At 43.0% G+C, this 22,516-nt stretch overlaps 1 protein-coding gene across 1 annotated transcript in view; it reads left to right on the top strand.

Moving 5' to 3' along the window:
• CDHR3 (cadherin related family member 3) overlaps positions 1 to 21,889 on the top strand; it is a 40,092-nt gene extending 18,203 nt beyond the window's left edge. The window contains 11 exon segments of the mRNA XM_005148439.3: positions 1,042 to 1,210; positions 2,688 to 2,787; positions 2,936 to 3,034; positions 6,500 to 6,726; positions 7,853 to 8,024; positions 9,094 to 9,338; positions 11,886 to 12,067; positions 13,377 to 13,390; positions 14,880 to 14,911; positions 15,787 to 15,835; positions 18,276 to 21,889. Of these exon segments, the coding sequence (XP_005148496.3) occupies positions 1,042 to 1,210; positions 2,688 to 2,787; positions 2,936 to 3,034; positions 6,500 to 6,726; positions 7,853 to 8,024; positions 9,094 to 9,338; positions 11,886 to 12,067; positions 13,377 to 13,390; positions 14,880 to 14,911; positions 15,787 to 15,835; positions 18,276 to 18,649 (1,663 nt within the window). The 3' untranslated portion in view covers positions 18,650 to 21,889.
• The last annotated feature ends 627 nt before the right edge of the window (positions 21,890 to 22,516 follow it).

Here is a 22,516-nt window from a genome sequence, read left to right as displayed (position 1 = left end):
GATGATCAGGTAGTTTGTATTCATAGATGGGGACATAACATTAACTCTGTTTTACAAATGAAGTGTGTCATGGAATAATGGAAGTAAAATTTGTCCGTCTGAAGTGTTTGATGTGCCTGGGCTCTGATCTTTCAGAATACACTTCATTGCATAGTGCAGTTCTTCGGGGTAGTATGATGGTCCTGCAGATGAAAATCCAGCATCTCAGGCCAAGTACTTATGCAATTGGGAATTCCCAGTTAATGGGTATCCATTTAAATTGCTCGCTCACTATCTAAGAGAAATGTCTTACATTTAAATCACATACTTTTACATTTGGCAGGAGGAGAATCCAATTCTTCAGGGTGCTGCTTAGTTACAACACCCATGACAATAACACAACAGTCTCTTGGTGATTTAGTAAGCTTAAATTTTGATCTGAGGGAGGCAAAGAACTTCAGGGAAAAAACACAATCAAATCAAAGAACTAATTTTATAGGGATTGCACAAGGTAACAAAATCAGGGCTTGGCAGTATTTTAGTTGGTTCTTCATTTTTGTGTATTTAATTCTCTTGATTTAAAAAATTTAAATCAACAACCTCTGCCCCCACTTCCATGTGCATCACAGAGACCCTCTCTATCAAGAGCAGGGCCAGAAATGCTAGTTTCATGAAACAACAGGATGGTCCAGCTATTAGTTAAGGAGAAAAGAATGAGCTTCTCATCAGAAAGTTCTAACATACTGAAGAAATGAATGCTGTAAAGATGTTTTAAAGTACTAGTTATTAATGGAACTAGTATTGAACATTAAGATCTCATGGCAACTTCTGAAGTTTAGCTGAGTTTTAAGTTTATGGCTTGGATCTGGCTAAATGTTTATGCTCTGTCCATTGTAAAGGGCTGTTGTCTACCACAGCATATGGATCAGATTCTGGCTTGTTTCATCAGTAGGATTTAATGTAGGAAATAAATAGAAGTCGACTCTTTGGCATGTAATATATGAAGAGTTCAAGAGGAGAAATATAATCTGCTTTGATGGGAAATGTGTTTGTTTTTAACAGGAAAGAGGCAAATGAAAATACAACTGCTGGGACATTCCTTCTTGAACTTAGAAATTACTGTAAAGATATTGATGCTGATCCATCAAACAATCAATTTGATTTCACTGGATTATCTGGGTTTGGAAGCAATTACTTCGCTTTGGAGTCCACTGCATCTGGGAGACTTGTGGTCAGTTGTTTTGTAGTTTTATGTTAGATTGTCACACTTCAGAAATCAGCTTATGAATATTGTAAGTTCTTTGAATTCACTGTTTGTACGAGAAGAAGAGAATTCCTATAAATCATTTCACAGTAAGTATGATGTGAAGAATGACTACGTACCCTTTGATAGGATGCTTTTTGGGATGCTTTCTATGGATGCTACAGAATTTGGTGAGAAAACAGAGAGCTATTTTCTCTAGATTTAAATAAATGTGCTAGATATGACTGGAAAAAATATATCCTTTTTTAGGGAGTGTGAAGCACCAACTTTGATATGGATAAACAGTAAAATGTGATGCAGTTTCATACCCATTTATTCATGACAAACTGTGGAAGATCCTTCCTATCTAGCATGAAGAACTGAAATACTTGAGAAATCCCACATTCACTGACTACTTCCCAGCTTCATTGGTCAGAATTGTAAAACTACTTTGAATGGTGAATTTTCACAACAGTGTAGTGGGATTTGCACTTGTGTGACTTTGCATGTCAAAATATGAGTACCTTATGCTGATAGGCTCTGGCATATTTGCATTGGCCAGATGCCCCCCCCAGCTGCTGGCCATGTGCAATGGTGGTTGTTCTGTTGCTTTAAAAAGAACCGTGAACAACTACAGGAAAAGGGAAAGACAAGAGTGCTACTGGAGCAGTAAAATGATTTTGTATGGCTTATTTTAATATTAGATCTGAGGTATACATGTCAGTGAGTACTGCCTTTAGCTTCTTCATCTGACAATGTAAAAAGCATTTTAATTGCTGCACAGGATACAGTTGTTGTCAGCCCTTTGATCACCATGTATATGTAATATAACAGGCTATCCAAAGTGTTCTGTTCCTCCAGGAATTTCCCTATAGATGATGAACAGTGGATGGCTGTGCTTTAGTCCTGCTGCCCCAGAGTTTATGAGGCTTCTACTAAAAGATAGCGAGTTCAAGAGATTAGGATTTAAATCTGCATGAGGCACCATTTAGTAACAGCTTGGTACCTGGATAAACACTTGTGGCTGAACCTGATACCTTTAATACATGTCTGCAGGCATGTGCTCAAGGAGTAACTATTGCTATTTAGCAATAGCAGATTCTTGTTGAGCCAACAAAGGGCAGAGTCAATAGCCAGCTCATTACGTGAGCTTTGTATTAACTAGGTAAAAGGCCAAAACCCTATGATCCAAATGATAAAACTTCCTGCACTTAAGAAGAAAGAATTTTGTTGGCAGGACGAAAGAGTTTTGTGTTTCCAAGAGACACCAGAGTGTGAACATGTAGAAAAAGCCTGAAATTCAATCCCATAATTGATTAATAGCCTGTATTCCTCCTACAGAGCAATTCTATATATCCAAGGGGGGAACCACACTTACAAAATGCTGAAAAAAGTAATCGCCATCATGTGTGTTGTGACTTTATGTAAGGAAATACAATTACAATTGTGTTTCTTTTTAATTTAGATGACTGAAAGTATTGATTTGGAAAACCCAGCTAATCTAGGAGTTGAAGTTTATTCACTGACTGTCAGGGTGCAAGATACTGCCTTTCCTAACTACTCAAGCAAGTATCCCTTTTACACTTCTTTTGATATTTTCCTGTACTGTAACAGCATGGAGAGAGGAATAATACCATATGTATTTTGAATATATGCATGAGAAAATTTCACAGCCATACTTAACTATGATTTAATCTTCTGTTATATTTCCAGATATCATCCACATTTACATCAGGATAAAGCCGGTGAATGAATTTTTTCCAGTCTTCAATAATTTGTCATATGTGTTTAATGTTCCAGAAATTACTAAAGGTACTGTAAGTAGGATCTACATGATAGAAATAGTGATGTCATGTTGATAAATACATTTTTGCTTTAAATGGATTTTCATGTATTTGAATGATGAGAATGGCTCAAAGTTCCAGTTCAACCAGGGTCTCACCATACAACCACCTACTACCCTTAAATAGACAAAACTGGCAACAATTCCAGTTGTACAGATGGAAGCTGAGACACAGACAAATTCAGCAATGCACAAGAAATCTGTGACAGAGCCAGGAACTGAACTCAGATGTCTTGTGTTTTAAACCATGTTTCTGATCTTGCTAAATTAGCCTTTTGGAGGCACTGCAACAGTGCAAAACCAGTTATTGACTGACAAAGATGAATGAGAACTCCCTTGCCCTGGGTATGGTGCAGGACAGTCACCCAACTGTCCCTTCAGGCCCAGCTCACCTTGGGTGCAGTGGGTGCCCTGAAGATGGGGTGGGATGGGACTGCTTGTCTGGGGAGGCTGCACTCAGCCAGGCACAGCCAGAGCAGTTCCTCATACCCAGAGCCAGGGTCCTTCCCAGTCCTGCAACAGCCCAGGACCAGTAGCTGCAAATGTGGCTTTAAAACTGAATTTGCCGAATCTGTTCACATACTTGGCTCTAATCTCAGCACCTTCCTATCCCATGGAGAGTCCTGCATCTCATGTGTTTGCAAAGAAATGCCACAGCACCTTGATGCTTTGGTAATTCTTGTGTGTCACCAGACAGCTCTGTGCTGTGCTGCTTGCTGCATAGAGGAGTCAGCACAGGAACAGAGTCTTCCCTACCTTCAGCCTCTTCCTCATATGACCTGATCTGCCAAAAACAGGCCTTTTGGCCCAGGACCTCACTTATTGTCTTTATTGTATTTATTGTATTGAAAGAGAAAAAATTGGGAGGTACATTAGATATATTCTGGGTAATCTTGATCCTCATTCTGAACCTTCTAGGATCACAGAAAAAACTGAAGGGGTAAGGGATGTATGGGTATCTCCAATCCAACTTGTGCTCAGAGTGAGACTAGTTTCAAAGCTAGATCAGGTTGCTCAGGGCCTCATCCAGTTGCATTTTGAAAATTTCCAAGGATGAAGACTCCACAGCCTCTCTGAGCCCTGTTGCAGCTGAGCAACCTTCATTCAAAATAATTTTACCTTGTATCCTTCTGGAATTTTCTGTTGTAGCTTGTGTCTTTTCTCTATTGTCCTTTCACTGTCCCATTCAGGGAAGAGTGTGTCTTTGTCTTCTGTGTTACTGCCCTTTAGGTAGTGGATCACAGCAATTAAATCCCCCTTTGCCTTCCCTTCTCCAGCCTGAACAAGCCCTGTCCCACCACCCTCTCCTCCTGTGGCCTCTACTCAGCCGTCCCCAGCCTTTCTTAGCTTCTCTCTTGTACCTAGGCCCTGAGGCTGGTCGCAGGTAGCTTTATGGTTGCTAAGCAGAGTGGATTAGTCACTTCCCACCACGTGCTGGTAGTACACGTGTTAATACAGCCCAGTACGCAGTCTCCATTCCCCAAGGGTGCCCTGGTGGCTCATGTGTAACTTGTCCACCAAGGCCAGGGGTCCATTCCTGCAGAGCTGCTCCTGCTCAGTCAGCCTCAGCCTGCTCAGATGCCCAGGCTTGTTCTGGTGCAGGACTGCATTTGTGCTGAGCTCCCTGAGTCCTGTTGGTCTCTAGCTCCAGCCTGCTGGGCTCTTCTGAATGGCAGCTCTGTCCTCCAGCATGTCCAACACTGCCTCAGGCTGCTCTCACTAACACACCTACTCCCATGCCCATATCACCAAGGATGTCATCCAGCTGCATTGCTGCCCATGAAACTCCAGGAGATTTAGCAGTCAGATAACCTAGTATCTGCTTGAGTTAATCAAATTATTATGTCCAGGCTGAGCTTAAATCACAGGTGAAGGCAGCTGTGGCTATGGTCAGCAGACCTGTAGGCTCTATGGTGCTTCTGTGTCCATTTGCTAAGCCAGGAGGCAGGAGGTGGTGGAGAGGTAAAGGCATGCTTCAAGCAGCCTTGCCATCATGTCCACAACCTCCTCTCCCTTGCCATGGGCAAAGAAGCAACCCCAAATTTCCAGCTGTCACCCTCAGCTCAGTTTTCTTCTGTCTCTGGTCAGGATGATCCTGCCACGGTCCACAGGTCTGCAAATCACTCCTGCCAGCCCCATGGAGAAACCCTTATCAGCCACTGCTGAGTACAACAAAGCTGCAGCTGGTGTGGTGAGGCACGGCCTGGGAGGGAGCTGGAGAGACTGGGGAGGCTGTGGCAGGAGGGGCTGGCTCCCAGGGGGATCTGCCTTGCAAAAGATTCATGGCAGCCCTGGATCCTGCAGCAGCCAAATTGCCAGGAAAATGAAGAAGGCTAAGGGGGGTCAAGGACGCATAGGATGGCCACTCAGCAGAGGACCCTGACCTTCAGGTGTTAATAACAAGTGTCTTGTATAGCTCAGCAGCCTGTTGTTCTTGCCCAACTTTTATTTCTGTGGTACATGGACGGAGCTTGTCGTTCTACATTGGTTCCCAGTGGGCATGATAAGTTGAATTTTGTAGCATTTCCTATTCTCTGTGTGTCTCCTCATACCACTGACGTGTATCTTAGCAAGATAACACTTGAAACCCATCTGTGACATGGATATGTCTGTAAAGCTGTCTGTGTCAGCCACAGAACTTTGCTGGATGCTGAGACTATCAAGAAAAAGAATGTTTTCTTCAACTCAGACTGCCTTTTGTTTAGGGTTGAGTTGACATTAACAGGGTGCTTGCTATTGCTGTAACAAACAGGAGCCAACAGTTTGCAGTGAGACGGGAGATCACAGGGTCAGGGAAAAAAAAAGTAATGCCAACCCTTGATTTACATCCTCCTTCTGTCTTCCTCTGTGCATGTAGACTATTCATCCTGTATATCCCCGGGCCATGTGGATCCACTTAATGTTGAATCAATGTCTGCAGAGATGGGTGTGCACAGACCCATTCCTGTTCTCACAGTTTACAGCACTGTTATTTGTAGTTTTCTTCATAAATGCTCAGCATGAAGATAATTCAGACTGCTTTCCAAACACCTCAGAAGGAACAGCAGCAACTGCTTTTAAAGGCAGACAAAGAGCCCTGTTCCTCCAACCAATCTAGAGCTTGAGCTGCAACAAGGTGTTGGTGCAAGGGCTCAGGGTAGCCCTCATGAGCAGAGCACTTCTGTTGTGGTTCTCTGCAGGTTCCTTACATTTTGGTATTTATTGGTAGCAGGCAAGCCCGTACATGTGGGAGCCATAGCACAGCATGGTGAACTAGTATTTCTCACACCATTGTGTGAGAAATGGGATGAAAACCTCTAAAACTTTACTTTCTGGGGAGTGAAAAACTCTAAAACAAATCTTAGGTTCAGTTTCATCCAGTTTTAGTTGGAACACATACTCTGTACTTCCTTTTCCTTAAAATGTTACAGAAATATGCATTTTCTGTCTCTCAGTTGGGTCCACCATTGGAAAAGTGAGTGCCAGAGACAAGGACTGGCCACCCAGTGTCATCACTTATTCCACTGTAGCTGGAGGAGGCACCAGCAATTACGCAAATATCTTCTGGATCAGCCCAACCAGAGGACATCTGAAGATTTTAGCTAGGTTAGACTACGAAACAGCTCAGAAACATATTCTCACAGTACAGGCCTCAGACCAAGAGAAGACTGCAACTGTGTCTGTGAGTAAATTCACTCCACTTCTCCCCTTTTATCTATGTTTTTCTCTCTTCTTCATAGCAAGAACAGTAAGACATCAGGCAAAGCACTGTGGTCTGTAAACAGCCAGTTCACCCCTGCACAGAGTCATATGTTAGAGAAAAAGGACTGCCCACAACTCTTTTATTCAGAAGAAAATATATAGCCAGTATGTTCATAAAGGTATTTTGCAGTTCTACCAAAGAATCCCTGTGTCTTTCACATACAGACTCCTTTTTACTCCTTTTCACATCTTCTTCCTCTTGACTGCCTTGCGTCTGATTTTTGCACATGTCTCGGGGGGATGGGGAGGGAGATATGGATACTAGGCCTGCTTTCTATTCAAGCCAAGCACCACCCATAGAGATGCTAGGTGGGAGGTACTTAATTTTTTTATCACCTATAATATTTCAAGATGATGATTAAGGAAAATTCAGCATCAGGAGCTTATAGAAATGACAAGTTTACCTGTTCCCTGTTAAAGACCAATAGTCATTAGAGGAAAGAGCTTTGAGAAGGGTAACTGTTTTCCTTCAGCCAGCTAATCCTGGCTGGCATTAAGCACTTCTGGTGCTACTTGGGGTGCTCCCAGCAATGCAGAAGGCCATTACCAGCATTACTCTCTCATTGGGAACAGTCTATAAGGAGTCTTCCTTCCTTCCATGGATAATGTTCAGAATTATTATTAAATATGCTAAGAAGCCTAGCAAATGACTGTGAAGCAGTTTTAGAGGCTTGCTAAGATGTTTAATGAATATGTGGCACTACTATTATTTAACTATATTTTACTATACTATATTATAAACTACTATATTTTAACTATGACATAGTTCAAGTGGTTCAAATAGTCAGGCACATCAGCCCAAAACCCTCATGGTTTTGGAAGATGGTTCGAGTTGAGGAACCTGTTTCCAGAAGAGTGTTACTCACAAGAATTGAACGTCAAAAGTTCAGAGACATCTGGTAGAAACTAGACTGGAAAAGATGTTCACTGCTCTTCAACTGCTGTTGATTAAAAGAGCAAAACGGGCAAAGCCAAACAGTTACTGAATAAAATTGTGTCTCAGCGCAATGGATGTGGTTCAGCTTGATATTGCTCTTTTCTTTCAGGTAACTGTCAATGTTTTGGAAGTAAATGATGAAGAGCCAGTTTGTTTACCCAATTTCTATTCATTTCAAATCCCAGTCAGCTTAGCTGTTGGGACCAATATTAATGGCTTCAGGATTGAATGCCAAGATCGTGATTCTGAGCCCAGGTCTTTCCGTTACTTCATTAATGAAGGTACTGTGTCACGGTGTGTGAGCTGGGAGCAGTGCAAAAAATTAGGGAATGCTGATGGTTCACTTTGATGGGTAAATAACCTAACACAGTTTTATGTCCTACTGCTCATGGTGAGCTAGTTGTGATCCACAAAATTCTGCTCATCATTACTTTGCTGCTTACCCAAAGAGGTGTCTCTCCACAAGTGCAGCAGTGGTACCTACACACAAACCCATACAAAGGCTGTGCTTGTATTAGTAAGTGAAGGTCTGACCACAGGTCCATTTTTGGCTGTACAGAAGTGAGCTGTGCCACTCAGCCTCTGAGACACAGAGCAGCCCATGGCCTATTTTGTGTTGTACAATAGACATGGACTTCAAGGTCATTTCAACGCTGAAGCTCCATAGGCAACAAGAGCAAAACCAAAGCACATTTCATGCCTTTTCATGGCTCTGATCTCTTGTATGTGTGGTCTGTTTGAGCCAAAAAGCAGCTGGCCTACCTGCAGCTGCTGTATTGACAGAAAATGAAGTCTGGGGAACCTGCATCACTGTCCCACAGTACAGACAAAGCCCTGGAGGCAACTAATGTTCCCAGGTCATTAGATCTCTTCTGGGGACCTCTTCAAAGGCCTTGGCCTCTGGCTATAGTAAGGGGCTATGGAGAAGGGCTGGAGGGGCCTCTGGTGACAGGCAGAATGAGCCCTGCATCAGTGTAAGGTCCTTGCCTCAGCTGCATGCTGCTGCTTCTGGGTGCTTTCCTGGCTGCAAGGACAGGTCATTCAGGTGACCTCTTGTGTGCTCTATGGCTCTGAAGTGTTTCCACAGCCTTCTCTCAGCTGCATCCCCATAAAGGGTTTTATTCTATATTTTAATGGTTTTATGATTGAATTGTTTCAAATTGTTTTATATGGTATCAGGAAGATACCATATAAGGAGCAATTCTCATCAATGACATTTCACCACACAGGTAGAAAGTGATCCATAAGAAGATGGCAGCAAAACCCATTTTTTTTTTTGCTTGTTCCACACATTTACTTTAATGTGCGATTAAAGTAAAGTTTTTGTGCTTTGCTGTTGTTTTTTTGCAGGCAACGTGAACAATCACTTCACCTTTTCACCAAGTGCTGGCTCCAACACATCACGGCTGATTCTTGCATCAAGGTTTGACTATGAAGGTGGACTTGATACAAACTGGGTTTACAGACTGCGTGTCTATATAACAGATGACAATCTATTATCTGCCAGGGACAAAACTACACCCCTAGTTAAAACTGGAACGGTGGCTTTAAGACTCAGAGTTATCCCAAACCCAACTACCCCCATTACCACAACAGTAAGTTCACTGAAATTTATGTCTAGTTCTGCATTTATTTTATGGACTAATATCCATAGAAGTGAACAAAAGAGGGTAGATGTATGCAAAAGGAGAGCAGAAGCCTACAGTGGGTCCAGTCATGGGAAATGCTGAGCTCTGTGCTCTGATGTCGAAGCCAAAGGTGGTTGATGTACTTACTGTCATGAATGATTGGTCCCAGGTACAGAGTCATAACATATGGTTTGTATTTTAGCTTCTAAAACAAAAGGGGCAAGTAGCCAAAGGACTGGGCACACTGCCATTACCAGGCAACTGGAAAGTTAAAGACTTTGGCAGCTTTATTAATAAGGAAAGAGCAGGGGTTAACCTTTGCCTGGAACCTTAAAATTACCTCATGCATTTCGTACTACTTTTTTTATTCATAGTTACTCACTCCCCCAGCTACCCTGCACTTCTATGTGCTTCTTTAGCAGTGGAACACATTAATCTGCAGCTACCAAAACTGACATAGACAACAAAACAACAAGAAATCCTCACTACTTGGAGAGGGCTTTTTTCCATCCTAAAGGTCACAATCACATAAAACCATGAGCTGCCTTGTCAAGAGCTGAAGCAGTTGTGCACAGCCTCGTTGTGCTGTTGAGCTTTCAGCAGGTTTCAAGCAGCAAATCCAGAGGGATGAGCTCCCTGCCCACATGGTGGTCCATAGCTGAGCTGGGGAGGCCTGCACAGCTTTCAGCAGCCAATGTGGGATCTGTGGAGCTGTGGGCTTGTGTCCCATCAATACAGTCTACCCCTCTGCATAGCCATCCCAGGCAAGCTCTGGCTCACCAGTTTTATTTTGGAGATGATTTCCATCAGGCTGGTGCAGGACACGAGGAGAGCTGGCTTTCATCCTGCCTGCAGAAGCAGCACAGCCTTAGGGTACAGACTGTCTGTCCCCACCCTTGTGCCAGTCCCACCTACATCCCTTGCTGCACCAGCCCATCCACAGTCCATTAATTTTCTGCCTGCCTGCAGATGGTATTGCCCTTTTTTCTCTTGCATGCAGGAATGAAAACATTAGTATGCTGGTGAAGGGGTCAAAGAACTATTCACTGTAAAGTGGTCTGGATCTGCTAGGGACTACTGGTAACTAGCCAGAACCAGAGGATCCTCCAAACAGCACATGCAAGTCTGGACGCTTTGCTATGAAAATGCTTAAATCCAAACTTGCAGACTGATTAATAACCCTGTTATTATCTAATGCTCTGCTGGGAAGGAATAAATGGTTTTCCCACAGCCTTCTCCTCCCCCTGCTTGATGTGGAAATGAAAAGTTAAGCTGAATAACAAAACTTATTCTGTATTTCTTCCCTATGCTTTACCACAACTACAAACAGTCTAGACCACATACCACAGCATTAAATCTGCCTCCCCAGAGATATCAGCCTTCCACTTTCAGTCTGTTTTCCAGAAGAGCACTTCCATTATAGCAACTTCTCCCAACATTACTCCTTACACGTGTTCAGTGTAGCAACTTGGTAAATCAGATGCTGGAAGGCTAGTAGTGTAGAAAAGAAGCCTTGTCACAAAAAGTCACTTGTGACTTCAGTCCTGGTGAGGATGGAGCGGTGGCATGATCTAGAGATTATCTGAGAGTTTCTCTAAGGGTTGGATATACTTTTTTTCAAGGCTAAATAGGTTATTTAAACACAAAAGAAATGTGTACCCTACTGCATTTCATACACAATGTGATTATAAATATTTTACAGAAAATCAAATAAAACCTTCAGCAGACAATAAAAACTATTAGTACCACACTTAGGAATGACCCAAGTAGGCCAAATGAGTAAATTTTGATCCATGTGAGGATAGTTTCATGATGGGACTTTTAATGAATGAGTTGCTAGCACAGTTATACACCAGCTCAGAGACGTGTCTTCTGGCACTTGGAAGATGTGGGAGATTGCAACTGCTCAGGAAGTGTGGTTTTTCCTTCTGGAACAAGTCACAGGGTAAAAAATAAAAAAAAGGAGTTTTATTTCTTTTTATACAATAACCCAGTTCCTCAGGGTTCAACTCCTCTTACGGAGCGGGCTGAACGATCACTGCAGTGAAGATGACCTACTTCCAGTTTTGCCTTAGGTAACAAGAAACCATTATCTTGGTAATGGCAGTATTCCCTGAACTTGTACACCCTCCAACAGTGCACTCACAGCTTCTCAGGCAACCTGAGGCTTTTACACCCCACCCTGCCATGTTTGTTTTAATATAAGGCATGGAAACGTGATCTGGAACCTCTTTGCATGATGGGTGGGCTCCACTTCACCTGCCTTTGGCTGCCCCAGGAGCTCTGTGGTCTATCTCAGTCATCTGAGCTGCCTTGGAAGTCAGCAGGCAGGTACCTGGGATGAATCACTGTCTCCAGCAGACGCTATCTCTCTGCCCATCATCTGCAGAGCCCTTGGGCGAGATTGGGCCAGGTGCTTCGGTGCATAAGTTCAACCAGATGAAAGATGCTGCTAGTGTCAGTTATGTTACAAGTATGCAGCCTCGAGGAACTTTTCCTATCTTGTTTTAAAAGCCTGGCTTCACTCTTGTGACAAGAAGGGAAAACCTCTACTCTGGATCGGCGTGGTATGTGCCGTTTGTCATCACCCTTGGCAGCTTGCTGCTCCTCGGACTGCTGGGCTACCTGGGCTTCCTGCTGGCGACCTGGGTCCATACCCACTGCCCTCTGGCAGGCAGAGTACATGGAAAACCTCCGTGAGTCCTTCCAGTGCCATGCTGGGGAAACACCAGCAATGACAGAGGGAACTCATGCCCTCATAGCAGTGTGCCCTTTGTTGTAGTGAATGCTATTGCCCGCTACAGTGATATTTGGTGTTAATAATATGAAATCAAGGAAAAATGTCCATGGCATTTTCTTAATGGATTTACTAACATTAGCATTAGCTGAAGGTAACAGTGAAATTCACAACTGTAACCTCAAGAGTGTGCTTGTGAGGCTCAGTCAGAATCTGGATCTGACTATGCTGACCAAAAATACAGAAGTTTTTGGTTTGTATTTGGCTCCCACTCCGAGGGAGCTCCCATCTAGGTAGTTACTGGATGAATTTAGATCCCAGTCTTTTCCAGACCTTGGTGCTCATGCCAAATTCTTTGTTCTGGCAAAACCTCTGCAGATTTCCTGGAGTTTTACCCAAGCCTGTTGCAAGGCTCTGGCCCATTAAGTTTCACTGTATCTCTAAGTGCTTGTGCTTGGCAAAAGCCATGGAAGCACCTGGAACCAGCTCTGGTTCAGTGTGGGAAGCAGCAGAGATCCTCACTGGCGGCCTCCTCAGTGGTCTGGAGCCAGACTGCCTCTGAATTGACTTTTTACTTCACAGAACAGAGCTAAGCAGCTCTTTAAATGGACTAGAATTAGAAAAGAAGGATTTCTGTAAGTATTCTTAGGATTTGGAACTAGATTTATGAATTATAGTAAACAGGTAATATATAATTGTGATTATAATTCAAATGGTGTGTGAAAGGAAGTTAGCAATTTGTGATAAAAATGACAAACGAATCTAGAAGCAAATAGCTGGCTATTGTTACTATTTGCTAACAGGGCAAGTGATTCATCAGGAACCAGGCTCTCCCATTAAAAAGCAATTTCTGTATTTTAAAAATCATTTATAACCTTTCAAATATTTTAAAAGGTATTATCTGAGCATATCAGATCCAAAAAATTGACCTTCCTCCAAGAATGGAACAGGATGACAATGTTTGAAAATACATATTTCCAAATTATGTAAATCCATAATGTTTTCATCAGTAAGACTTTATTTTAATACCATCACTTCTTGGGGAGGTGTTGGAGCAATGCTCAAGGCTGTTTTCCTGTTTGAGAGCAACATTAAAAGATTCAGGCCTTCAGTGAAAGCAAAACCAGAAACCAAACCAATCAAGCAAATCCCAGAACTCAAGAAAGCACATTCCTTTTGCCAAATGAAAGAGAAAAAAGCATGGTGTTTTTATGTAGGCAAAAGTATGACATTTTCTAACTACATTCTTAATCTTTTTCTCATTACAGGATAAATGTTCCAGGTATGAACCTATTTTCTGTATTTTCATACTTCACAACAAAACTTTGTTTACAATTCAATGTAGAATTTGTAAATCCATTTCTAGATTAAATAACACTGTCTGATTATGGGAGGTCTTCCTAAGTGATTTCCATGCTCTTTAAATTTCCATGCTCTTTAAATCTATTAGCTATTGGTAAAATCCAAATTCAGAGTCGCCAGGTATTCTGGCATGGATGCGAAAGAATTGCTGTTCTTTTCACATGCAATTCGTATCATGTCAAAAAATACCCCCATCCCTCTACAGCACCTTCAAGAATTCTCTCCACTCTTATTCCCTGTTCTCTGATCCCTTTATTTGCTTCCTTGACATCATTAATTCATGTACATGAAGGTTTATTTTCAAGTATTGATGCTTTAAAGGGGTTTGTATAACTTAGCAGGGGCATAAGCTGCACATTAAAAAAAAAACAAGGTTTTTTTTAAAGCAGTCTTGTTCCTTTTAGTCCCATTAGCTTTCTGCTAGCAAGCATGGTTCACATGGGCTCAGCAAGACCCTGCTTTTACAACTCCCATTCTCAGTCAGTATCTCCCAGCTTGACAAAAGCACATGACTAACAAAACCCAACAGAACTAGCTGTTCTCTTGGTTGCCCAATTGGAGGCATTTCAGCCCTGGCTGGTTTCCAAAAAATGGATGCTTAGTGCTTTCTGGAAAACTAGTTCTCAAAGGCTGGGCAGCAAAGGCCAGACAAAAAGGTTTCCCATGGGTGCTCAGGTTGAGACCCATCTGTAGCTCTTTGGAGTATTGCCCGGTTGTAAAGCCTTTTGATGGCCAGGCATACAGTTGTCTGAAGAAAGGCCATAAACACATTGGCAGGGAGCAAGCAAGAAGAAATGATAGCAACTAGTTGGGTATCATCCACAAATCCGTGCTGTCGAGATGCCCATGGCACTGCTGCTGTATTTGTTTGCATGTGGGATCAGTTATTAGTGTGGTAAATTCACATATAACCAAACTGTTCTTCAATCTGAATTTTACTTGACTGGGTCTGCGGCATTTCCCTGTTTTGCCTCTGAGTGCATGTTTGAGTGCACAAGCTTTACAACCACAAACATTCATTGGAAAAAAATAATCCACATTTGCAGTTCAAATATCCCCAAAGGTGAATTTCTCTATCTATTTGTATTATCTAGAAAGGAAAATTTGTTAAATAAACCATTGTTATTTATTTATTACTGAAGAAATAAGACTTTTCAAGGCTATACTTTTGATTAGTCATTGGCAACTGTGGTTTCTCACTCCAAAATATTATGAAGGAGTTCACTTTTCAAATAGTAGGAGGGATCAGCCTTTAAAGAGAAATAAAGCTCACTTGAGATGTCTCAGAAGTTGAATAACAAGAATTTCCATTCTTGGTACCATGTACCAAGAGGAAATCTTGTCTTTAATGTCTCTAGTCACTGTCAGAGAAATTGTATTTTTTACAATGTGTATTTTCCTTTCTGTAGAAAAGAAGAAACCTAAAAAAGATGTGGTTGTGGTAAGTACTGCCAGCCTCAAAACAAAACCTAGTTTTGTCCAGCCCCATCACTCAATCTGATTGTAGCACTCTTTCTATGAAAGGTGTCTGTTTTCCAATGAGAACATAAAAATGATAGACAAGGAAAACAGGGTTGTCTCCAAATGCAAAACCCTTCAGTGCCCCAACTGGCCTCTATTTGGAGGCAACACTGGATGTGAGGGGTGCTTGTCTGTGCGGTACCCCCTTTGCTCCCAAGTGCTGAATTCTCCAGCTGCTGTGGCATCCAGAGCAGTGACAAGGAGACTCATTGCAGCCACAGATGCAGGAGGACAAGTGCCCTGATGGCAGTGTTGCACTGCTGTGTTACTACTGACCTGTACAGCTAACCCTGATCTGCCTGAGTGCAACCAATAAGGTACATATATGTCCCCAAACTGTAAAGAGTTTAGTCTTCATAAGCTGTTTGCAGCAAAATGCAAGTTAATTCCACTTAACAGATATTTCTTTGCTCCTTGAGCTTGGGTCTCCTTCCTTTTTCATAGCCATAACACCATAAAGGCTGCAAAGCACTTTCATTAGTGTACTCTCCCTCCCCAAGCTCTTCAAAGAGGGGATTCCCAATCTCCCTCTGGGTGGAGTTGACCCTCTTGTGGTTACACACATGGAGGTATTTAGCATGTCAGACCTTACTAATTCTCCTTTGAACATCTAGTGGCAACATGCTACACCACAAATGGCTTTTGTTGCCAGTTTTGATTAAGCCCAGCCTACAGGAGTGCAATATGCAGGTCATACAAGTCCATCTCAATCCATTTAGTTCACCATTTCCAAGTCACTGCCCCTCCTTCTTAATTAATTCACAGGATTCATTTAACGTTTGTCTCTCTTCACAGACAATGACAAAGCTAAACACTGTCTTTGATGGTGAAGCCAGAGACCCAGGTAATAAAAAGCAATTAACAGTGGATATGATTATTTGGCTGGAAACCAGATTAGTTGATTTAAATATGGTTCGACATTTGCTTTTCATATTTCAGGTTTGCTGTTTCCAAGGAGAATGTGAGCTATATTTCACAGATAGTGAAAATCAAGACATTGCCCTACTAACATTTCTAATGGTAGAAATTCTTATGGCCCTCAAAAGCACACATTTGATGGCCATATTATTCACTGCTCCTCTGCTAAACCTGAATATATGGGTCTGCTATAGGAAGGTGGGAGGGGAGGAAGTATTTGCTGCAAGCCTCCTACTCGGGTGCTGTCACGGCTACAGGGTTTCACCCTTCCCATGTCTGTAACTTGGCCAGCAGATTAATGTAGCTGCAGATGTACTGACTTTACCTCTTAAACCTCTCCCTGGATGAGGGCAGGTGGGAGAGTTACTTGCTCCTGCTCAAACCTCCTCTCTTGCAGCAACAGTGCATTCCTGCTGTTTGTTGGGGATAAAAACATCACTTGTGCAGGAGGAAAGGGAAGATATTTGCTTTTAGGTACAGTTGTAGTGGCATCAGTTACTGAGTGTCACCAGGCTCCAGCTGTTAGCTCAGATATACTCGGCTAACTCTATCTCATTAACCATATGGGAAAAGTGAAATTAAGGTGAAAGCTAGGAAAACCAGGATGAGCCAGGAGCTTTGGTGCTTATCCCTTTCTCAAGTGATGGCCACTGTGCTCTGCAGCGGGTTTGTTACAGAAAAGTGGGTTTTTTCCTAGGGGTTGATCTGCCTTACCTCATCCCCCTGAACCACAGCCCCTGCACCTGAGCCCTGTGCCCTTGTGCTTGGCCTAGCATTAGGGTGCTGGATCCCTGGCATGGAGACATGGGGGCTGGTAAAAACTGAGACAGTCAGTCAAAATAGGTCTTTAACAAATAAATCCAAAAATAGGTCTGAAACAATAGGTCTAAAAATTATCCAGAAGAAGGCAGGCTTGGATTCTAGGCTTGGATTCATCTGGCTGAATTTCCACACAAGTGCCTGTACCTTGTGTTTCTTATTAGCTAGCTTGGAGCTGTCAGATGCTGTGAGCTAATGGGAAACACCAGGCATGGGGACTTCAGTAGAATTTGGGCAAACAAACGGGACCCTACTGTGCAATTAAACCCATCCACAAAGCTGCTCAAGGCCAGTTTGGTCCATGTCCAAGCCCACCTGCTATTTATAAAGAGATCTGGAGGGATGGGCTCCAAAGTCTCTGCTTTTTCCTTGTGTAACTGCATTTGTAATATGTTAAACATGGATGTTCTCTGGGCTGTTGCAAGAGCTACATCCTGGTGTTTGTTCAGGAGAGCTGGTGGCTCCCTTCCTCAACAAACGTGGCCTCAGCACCAGACTTAATGATACATGAGCCCATCTGAACTGCCCTCTAGAGCCTGGTGTTTGTGTCGTGCCTGACATGAGCATTGAGCTACTACACAGCTTTGTGGTGTCAGCAGAGAAATGTGTGATGTGCACTCTCCCCTTTCTGGCTCATCCCAAACCCTACAGGATCAAGTGTCAGCGGTTTGGAAATGAGGTTTAATAGTTCCCAGGATATCATCTGTGGAATACAATTAGGAGGGATGGTCAGGAACTGCTTCCTGATCTGGGCTGCTTTAACCTGCCCACCTTGTAAGCAGACAGAAGAATAACATGTAAAGAGATCCAGTTTCATCTTTAATTGCTCAGATTGCGTTAATGTGTCAGAAATCATTAATTCTGATACAAACTGTTAGCATGTAGTAACATGAAACCACTGTTTCTTTTCAGGCCTTAATGGTCTTTTGTTTGTCTCATATTAATAATGTTTAATTACAAAGAAGTGTCACCACAGCTCCTGATTCTCTGTTCATCAAGAGACAGTGATTTAGACTGTGAGGCAATAGCACTGGACACACAGCAATTTTTCCACCTATCTCTAGGTACTAAATGAACTGAAGGATAAGACACTTGCTTTTAATGTACAGGTACAAATCATCCATAAAATCTGAAGAGGGCTAAAAATCTTTCAAACAAGAAAATGTAGCTAAACAACCCAAATTTAACAATATTCTGTTTCTATGAAGTACGTACTTGTGCAAACAGAAAATAGACAGTATTCACTCTGTTAGTGACAATGTGCACATTAAGCCTGGAAGAAAGTATTTTGTGCAAATGGAGAAGCAATATATACACCCAAAACTCACTGGGGATCCCAGATCTCCCCTGAGCAGCCACCAGGACACCCATGTCCCCACTCCAGCTTGCAGGAATGAGGCTTTCCCTTTGGGGGCTACCTCCCCAACTCAGCTAACATTCCAGGTGCTTCATGTTTCTCATTTCAACCCCATCCTGAGGAGAACTGTCATGTCTTAATCCGCTGAAGCAGGAATTATTTTAATCATTTGTCTTTTCTCCCTTACAAGTTACTGGCAGAATGTATGAATTCAATACACAGTCAGGGGCCCGAAGGTGGAAGAAGATCAATGAGCCTCTTCAGCCAGAGCCGGCCCTGCAGGTAGCATCCAGTGCCATGGATGACAGTGGCCAAGGAACAGAAAGAGCAGAGGCACCAAGCAACAAACAGCCTTCAGAGAAGGGGAAAGAGCTGGCTGCAGAGACAAAACCAGCTTCCAAGCTCACAGGAGGGCAATGAGAAACAAGAGGCGAGGATGGGCTGAAATTACAAAAGCAGAAAGAGGAGTTTGAGGACAGGGGGTTATCCTCACCAGCCCCCCTGAGGCAGGTACTGACCTCCTCTCCCAAAATGAGTGCTGTGTTGCCAGTAAGCCAGCCTTAAAGCAGAGTGCATGGGACTCCAAGGCACCTCCCAAATGACCTCTGCTCTGAGCAGCCAAAGAACCAGATGTGATTTTCTCTCTCAGTATCTCAGCTGCAAAACATAAGGTGCCCATTGCTGCATAAACTGGACCCAAAGGCAGGATGAAGCCAGACTTACCGTTGGCAGGTAACAGTGAGAGTCAAGTGGAGGATGTGAAAGAGGGAGAAGAGGAAACAAAAGCAGAGTCATGGACAGAAGCATTTGCTGTCCCTGGGCTACAGCCACTGGCAGGTTCTTCCTGGAAGAGCTCTGCATCCCCAGACAGACATGGCCACATCCTCTGGCTGCCTTTGGGAAGGGCAGCCTACACACAGGCATTCTTTCTCAAGCAGTGAATGAGGGTCTTCTGTCCCTGCTGAGCAGCAGAAAGGGTGAAAAGCACAACAGAGTTGAAAAGCTTTCTGGTAAAAGCTAAAAAACATTTCTTCTCAGTCAGTATTTTATTTCAGCCCTTCCTTGCCCTCCCATCTTGCTGTAGTAAAGACCACGGCTTGAAAGCAGTTTTAGGGTGGAGAAAACTCAAAGCTTGTTATGGTATCTCAGGCTGTCATGTCAACGCTTTCAGCTTATTTATCTTTTGTAACACTAGCAGCATTCAATATCTTCACCTTTGGTATTTCCACTGGCGTATTTAATGTTTAACAGAATCAAGTGGAACACACTCAAAAGAATGACAGTAAACACATGGGGTGAAATAATCTTTTCCAAGTGTGGGCATGTATAATGTAAGTGCTGCCTAAGAACCTGATATAAAACAAGCAAACTCTACAAGAATTCAGAAAATTATCTTAATCTGAAGAAAATGAATTATAAATAATGACTGAATATTCCATGTCTTGGCTTCCTTTCTTTCCTGATCACTAAAAGGTTTTTGGCAGCAAGGTGGCAAAAGAAAATATTCAGTTGAAGCTGAGCAGGGACAGTCAGTGAATGTTTTATCCAATCTGTCACATACATTAAGTTTTGTGGTGCAGCAGAGGCCCACGGTGATTTCACCAAGGGTCCTACTCTTCACAAAACCACCCGTCACAGTGCTGCAACCCTTTGCTGTGCTCCAAAGGAGCGGTTTGGCTCAGGAACAACTTCTCTTACAAACACCAAACACCAAACCCCTTCAGTCAAATGCCAATTCATTGTGCAATCAGAAACCCAGCTGTCATGAACACCACAATGATAGAGATAGGAAGGAGTGATTGATACTCTCTAAGCATGTTATCGGTTTACTGTGTCTGCGACGGTTGTTATAGTGCTGTTTGACCCTCCACCACCAACAGGGCTAACCGCACATTCAGAGCTCCAAACCACCATTGTTTGCATTCGTTTGCTGTAAACATGATATGTTCAATTCTATGCAGGTGACACGGAGAAGTAACTGGCAGTACTGTTGTAGCACTGATCTTTCTGTCACTTTGACACCAAGCTGTGCCTGGCACATACAAATGTTAAATCTTTGCTACCTGAAAAAGTTAACTGTGGTTTTTCATTATAGGAAGGCACAAAGGGTTTTGCATTTATTTTCCTGAGCATTTCTCTGGGCAGCTACTCTGCTTCCTTGATGCCTCTCATAGTACTTTTGTGATTAAGAGATTATTACTTTTTTATGGGGAGGCAGAGACAAGCTGTAGTTTCAGCCAGGAAACCTGGAAAAAGATGGATAAAACCTCATCTTTCTTTACTACTTTTCCTGCTGCTGAACTGCACAAACTTCTTCCCTTTCTTCTCAGGAAAAAACCCCAACACAACAGTATGTAACACAGCATCACAGCATGCTCTTAACATCCATGAGTGCAAGAGCATTGTCACAGCCAACACTAATGGTGCCATAGTCTCCCACAGCTGGCCAACAGCTGGGTTAAAAGCAGCTACCCTTGTAGTGATGTTCATATACTCTAACATCTGAGCAACTGGCAGCTCCATGGATCTAAGAGCTAACACTGACTGGAATGCCTCCATCCAGTTGAGGTGAGTGTAGATGGTGTGCTCAGCCTTTCGCAGGGCAGGTCCAGCCAAGATAAAGCACTTTGTGAGTCACATGCAACCTGCTGCATGGAGTAACGTGTGCTGACCATAATACACAGCTACATCCTTCCTCACCCACACTACTGCTTCAGCATGTGCAGTGTTCATCTCCAGCTCCAACTAATTCTTCATCCTGATCTTCACTGTGAAACCTTATTTTGACCATGCATAAACTATATTCCTTTCTCAGGAGCTACAAAATCAAGCAATAACAAGGCTTTATGCACAAGCAGCTAGGTTTTCCTCTCAGTTGCCCCTACTACTATTGACTTTCCTCCCTGTGAAAGAGCTCAGGTCTCACTGAGCCATTCATTTCTTTAGCTTATCTTTGGTAGAGCAAAAGCAGAGAAGACAGAACTGCCTTAGATGTACACCTATTGCATATTGTATGGAACGATATATGAAAAGATATTTTGAATACATGTAAAAGAAATGTATATTGTTTCATAAAATACAGAAGATAACAGCTGTGCAGTACATCTTTAAATGCTAGAAACCTCATCTAATTGCTAAACCAGCTTTTGTGTTTTTTTCACTGACAAGTGTCTTTGAGAACACAGAATCAGTGATGAGCACTGCCACTAGATGGATTGAGAGCAAGGATTAAGGGCATGCTCTAGACAATAAAAGCTTTTAATTATTGGAACAATTAGCTAAGACTGTGAGGCCTTTCCGTCATTAGAAGACTTCCAAAGTCAAGAACGGCTGCTGTGTGCTGTAGAGGGTCAGACTACATGGTGGGAACAGCCTCTCTAGTTTCAACAGCCCTGTTAGTCTCTGTGCATATAGTTACAAGGTGTGAACTGTGGTGCCATTTGTTTTAGAGGGATGACACCAATAAGCTGAGCTAGAAGAGGAAGAAAGGCAGCTGGTGGTTCAAGCAGAGAGGCTGGGGGCAACAGGTCCTGACCTCCCGCTGCCTGTTACACATTATGCGTTAATTTTATCCAAAGCCTACAAAAACCAGTGTAAGTTCTGCCACAGCTTTTGATTGCTGTGTCCACCTATTACACATCTCTGAAGTGCTTTGAGACCTTTGGATTAACACTGCTTTGAAGTTTCAAGAGTGATTACGAGAGACCACAGGTCACTTTACTGACCGGGTCTAGTTCCTCCATTATGATTATGTGTGATCACATTAGCAGGGGGTTTTGTGCTTTTCTCCAAAGTGAATGTACTTCTAACACACAAATGCTCTGCTTTCATGTTGGTATTATATGTAGCATTTGCAATAAACATCAGAAGTCACAGCTTCTGGCCATGTAACTTTATTTATATCCGGGAATATGAAAGTGCCTATGCTGTATTTGTTCATAGTCTCTGGGAGACCTACACAAGAGAGTGGTTTCAGCTGCAGAGATGGAGAATGTCTGCTCAGGATGCTGCAGCGCTGTGACTGCTCACCAAGAGCAGGAGATGGAGCTCAGGCCCCCTCAGAGAAGGGGGCCAGACAAGGGGAATAATACTCCTTCTCCTGAGCAAAGAATCTAGCTGCTAGGTTGTTGTATGACATCCAGATTGCAAGACCATAATGGAAATAACACTTTCATAGCAAGTAGCCACAACTGCATATTGCACATGCCCTGGCTGATAGGTTGACTGAGATCCCCGACCACAGCAGGCCCTTTGCAAGGCTCCAGCTGAAATGCTGATCACAGGCTCGGTGCCCGCTGGGCTCCATCCACACACACCTTGTCTGAGCAAGTCACTGCAAGCTCCTCTTGTAGTCATGGGGGAGAAAGAGACACTTTGGGGGTGATTTATTGCAGAGCAGACATCCGTCTGGAAGAGATCAGATGAACTGTG

The sequence above is a fragment of the Melopsittacus undulatus genome, chromosome 5 (genome assembly GCF_012275295.1).
Source record: "Melopsittacus undulatus isolate bMelUnd1 chromosome 5, bMelUnd1.mat.Z, whole genome shotgun sequence".
Classification (NCBI taxonomy): Eukaryota; Metazoa; Chordata; class Aves; order Psittaciformes; family Psittaculidae; genus Melopsittacus; species Melopsittacus undulatus.
The sequence above is the reverse complement of the archived record's forward strand: the minus strand, read 5'-3'. Positions and strand labels throughout refer to the sequence as shown.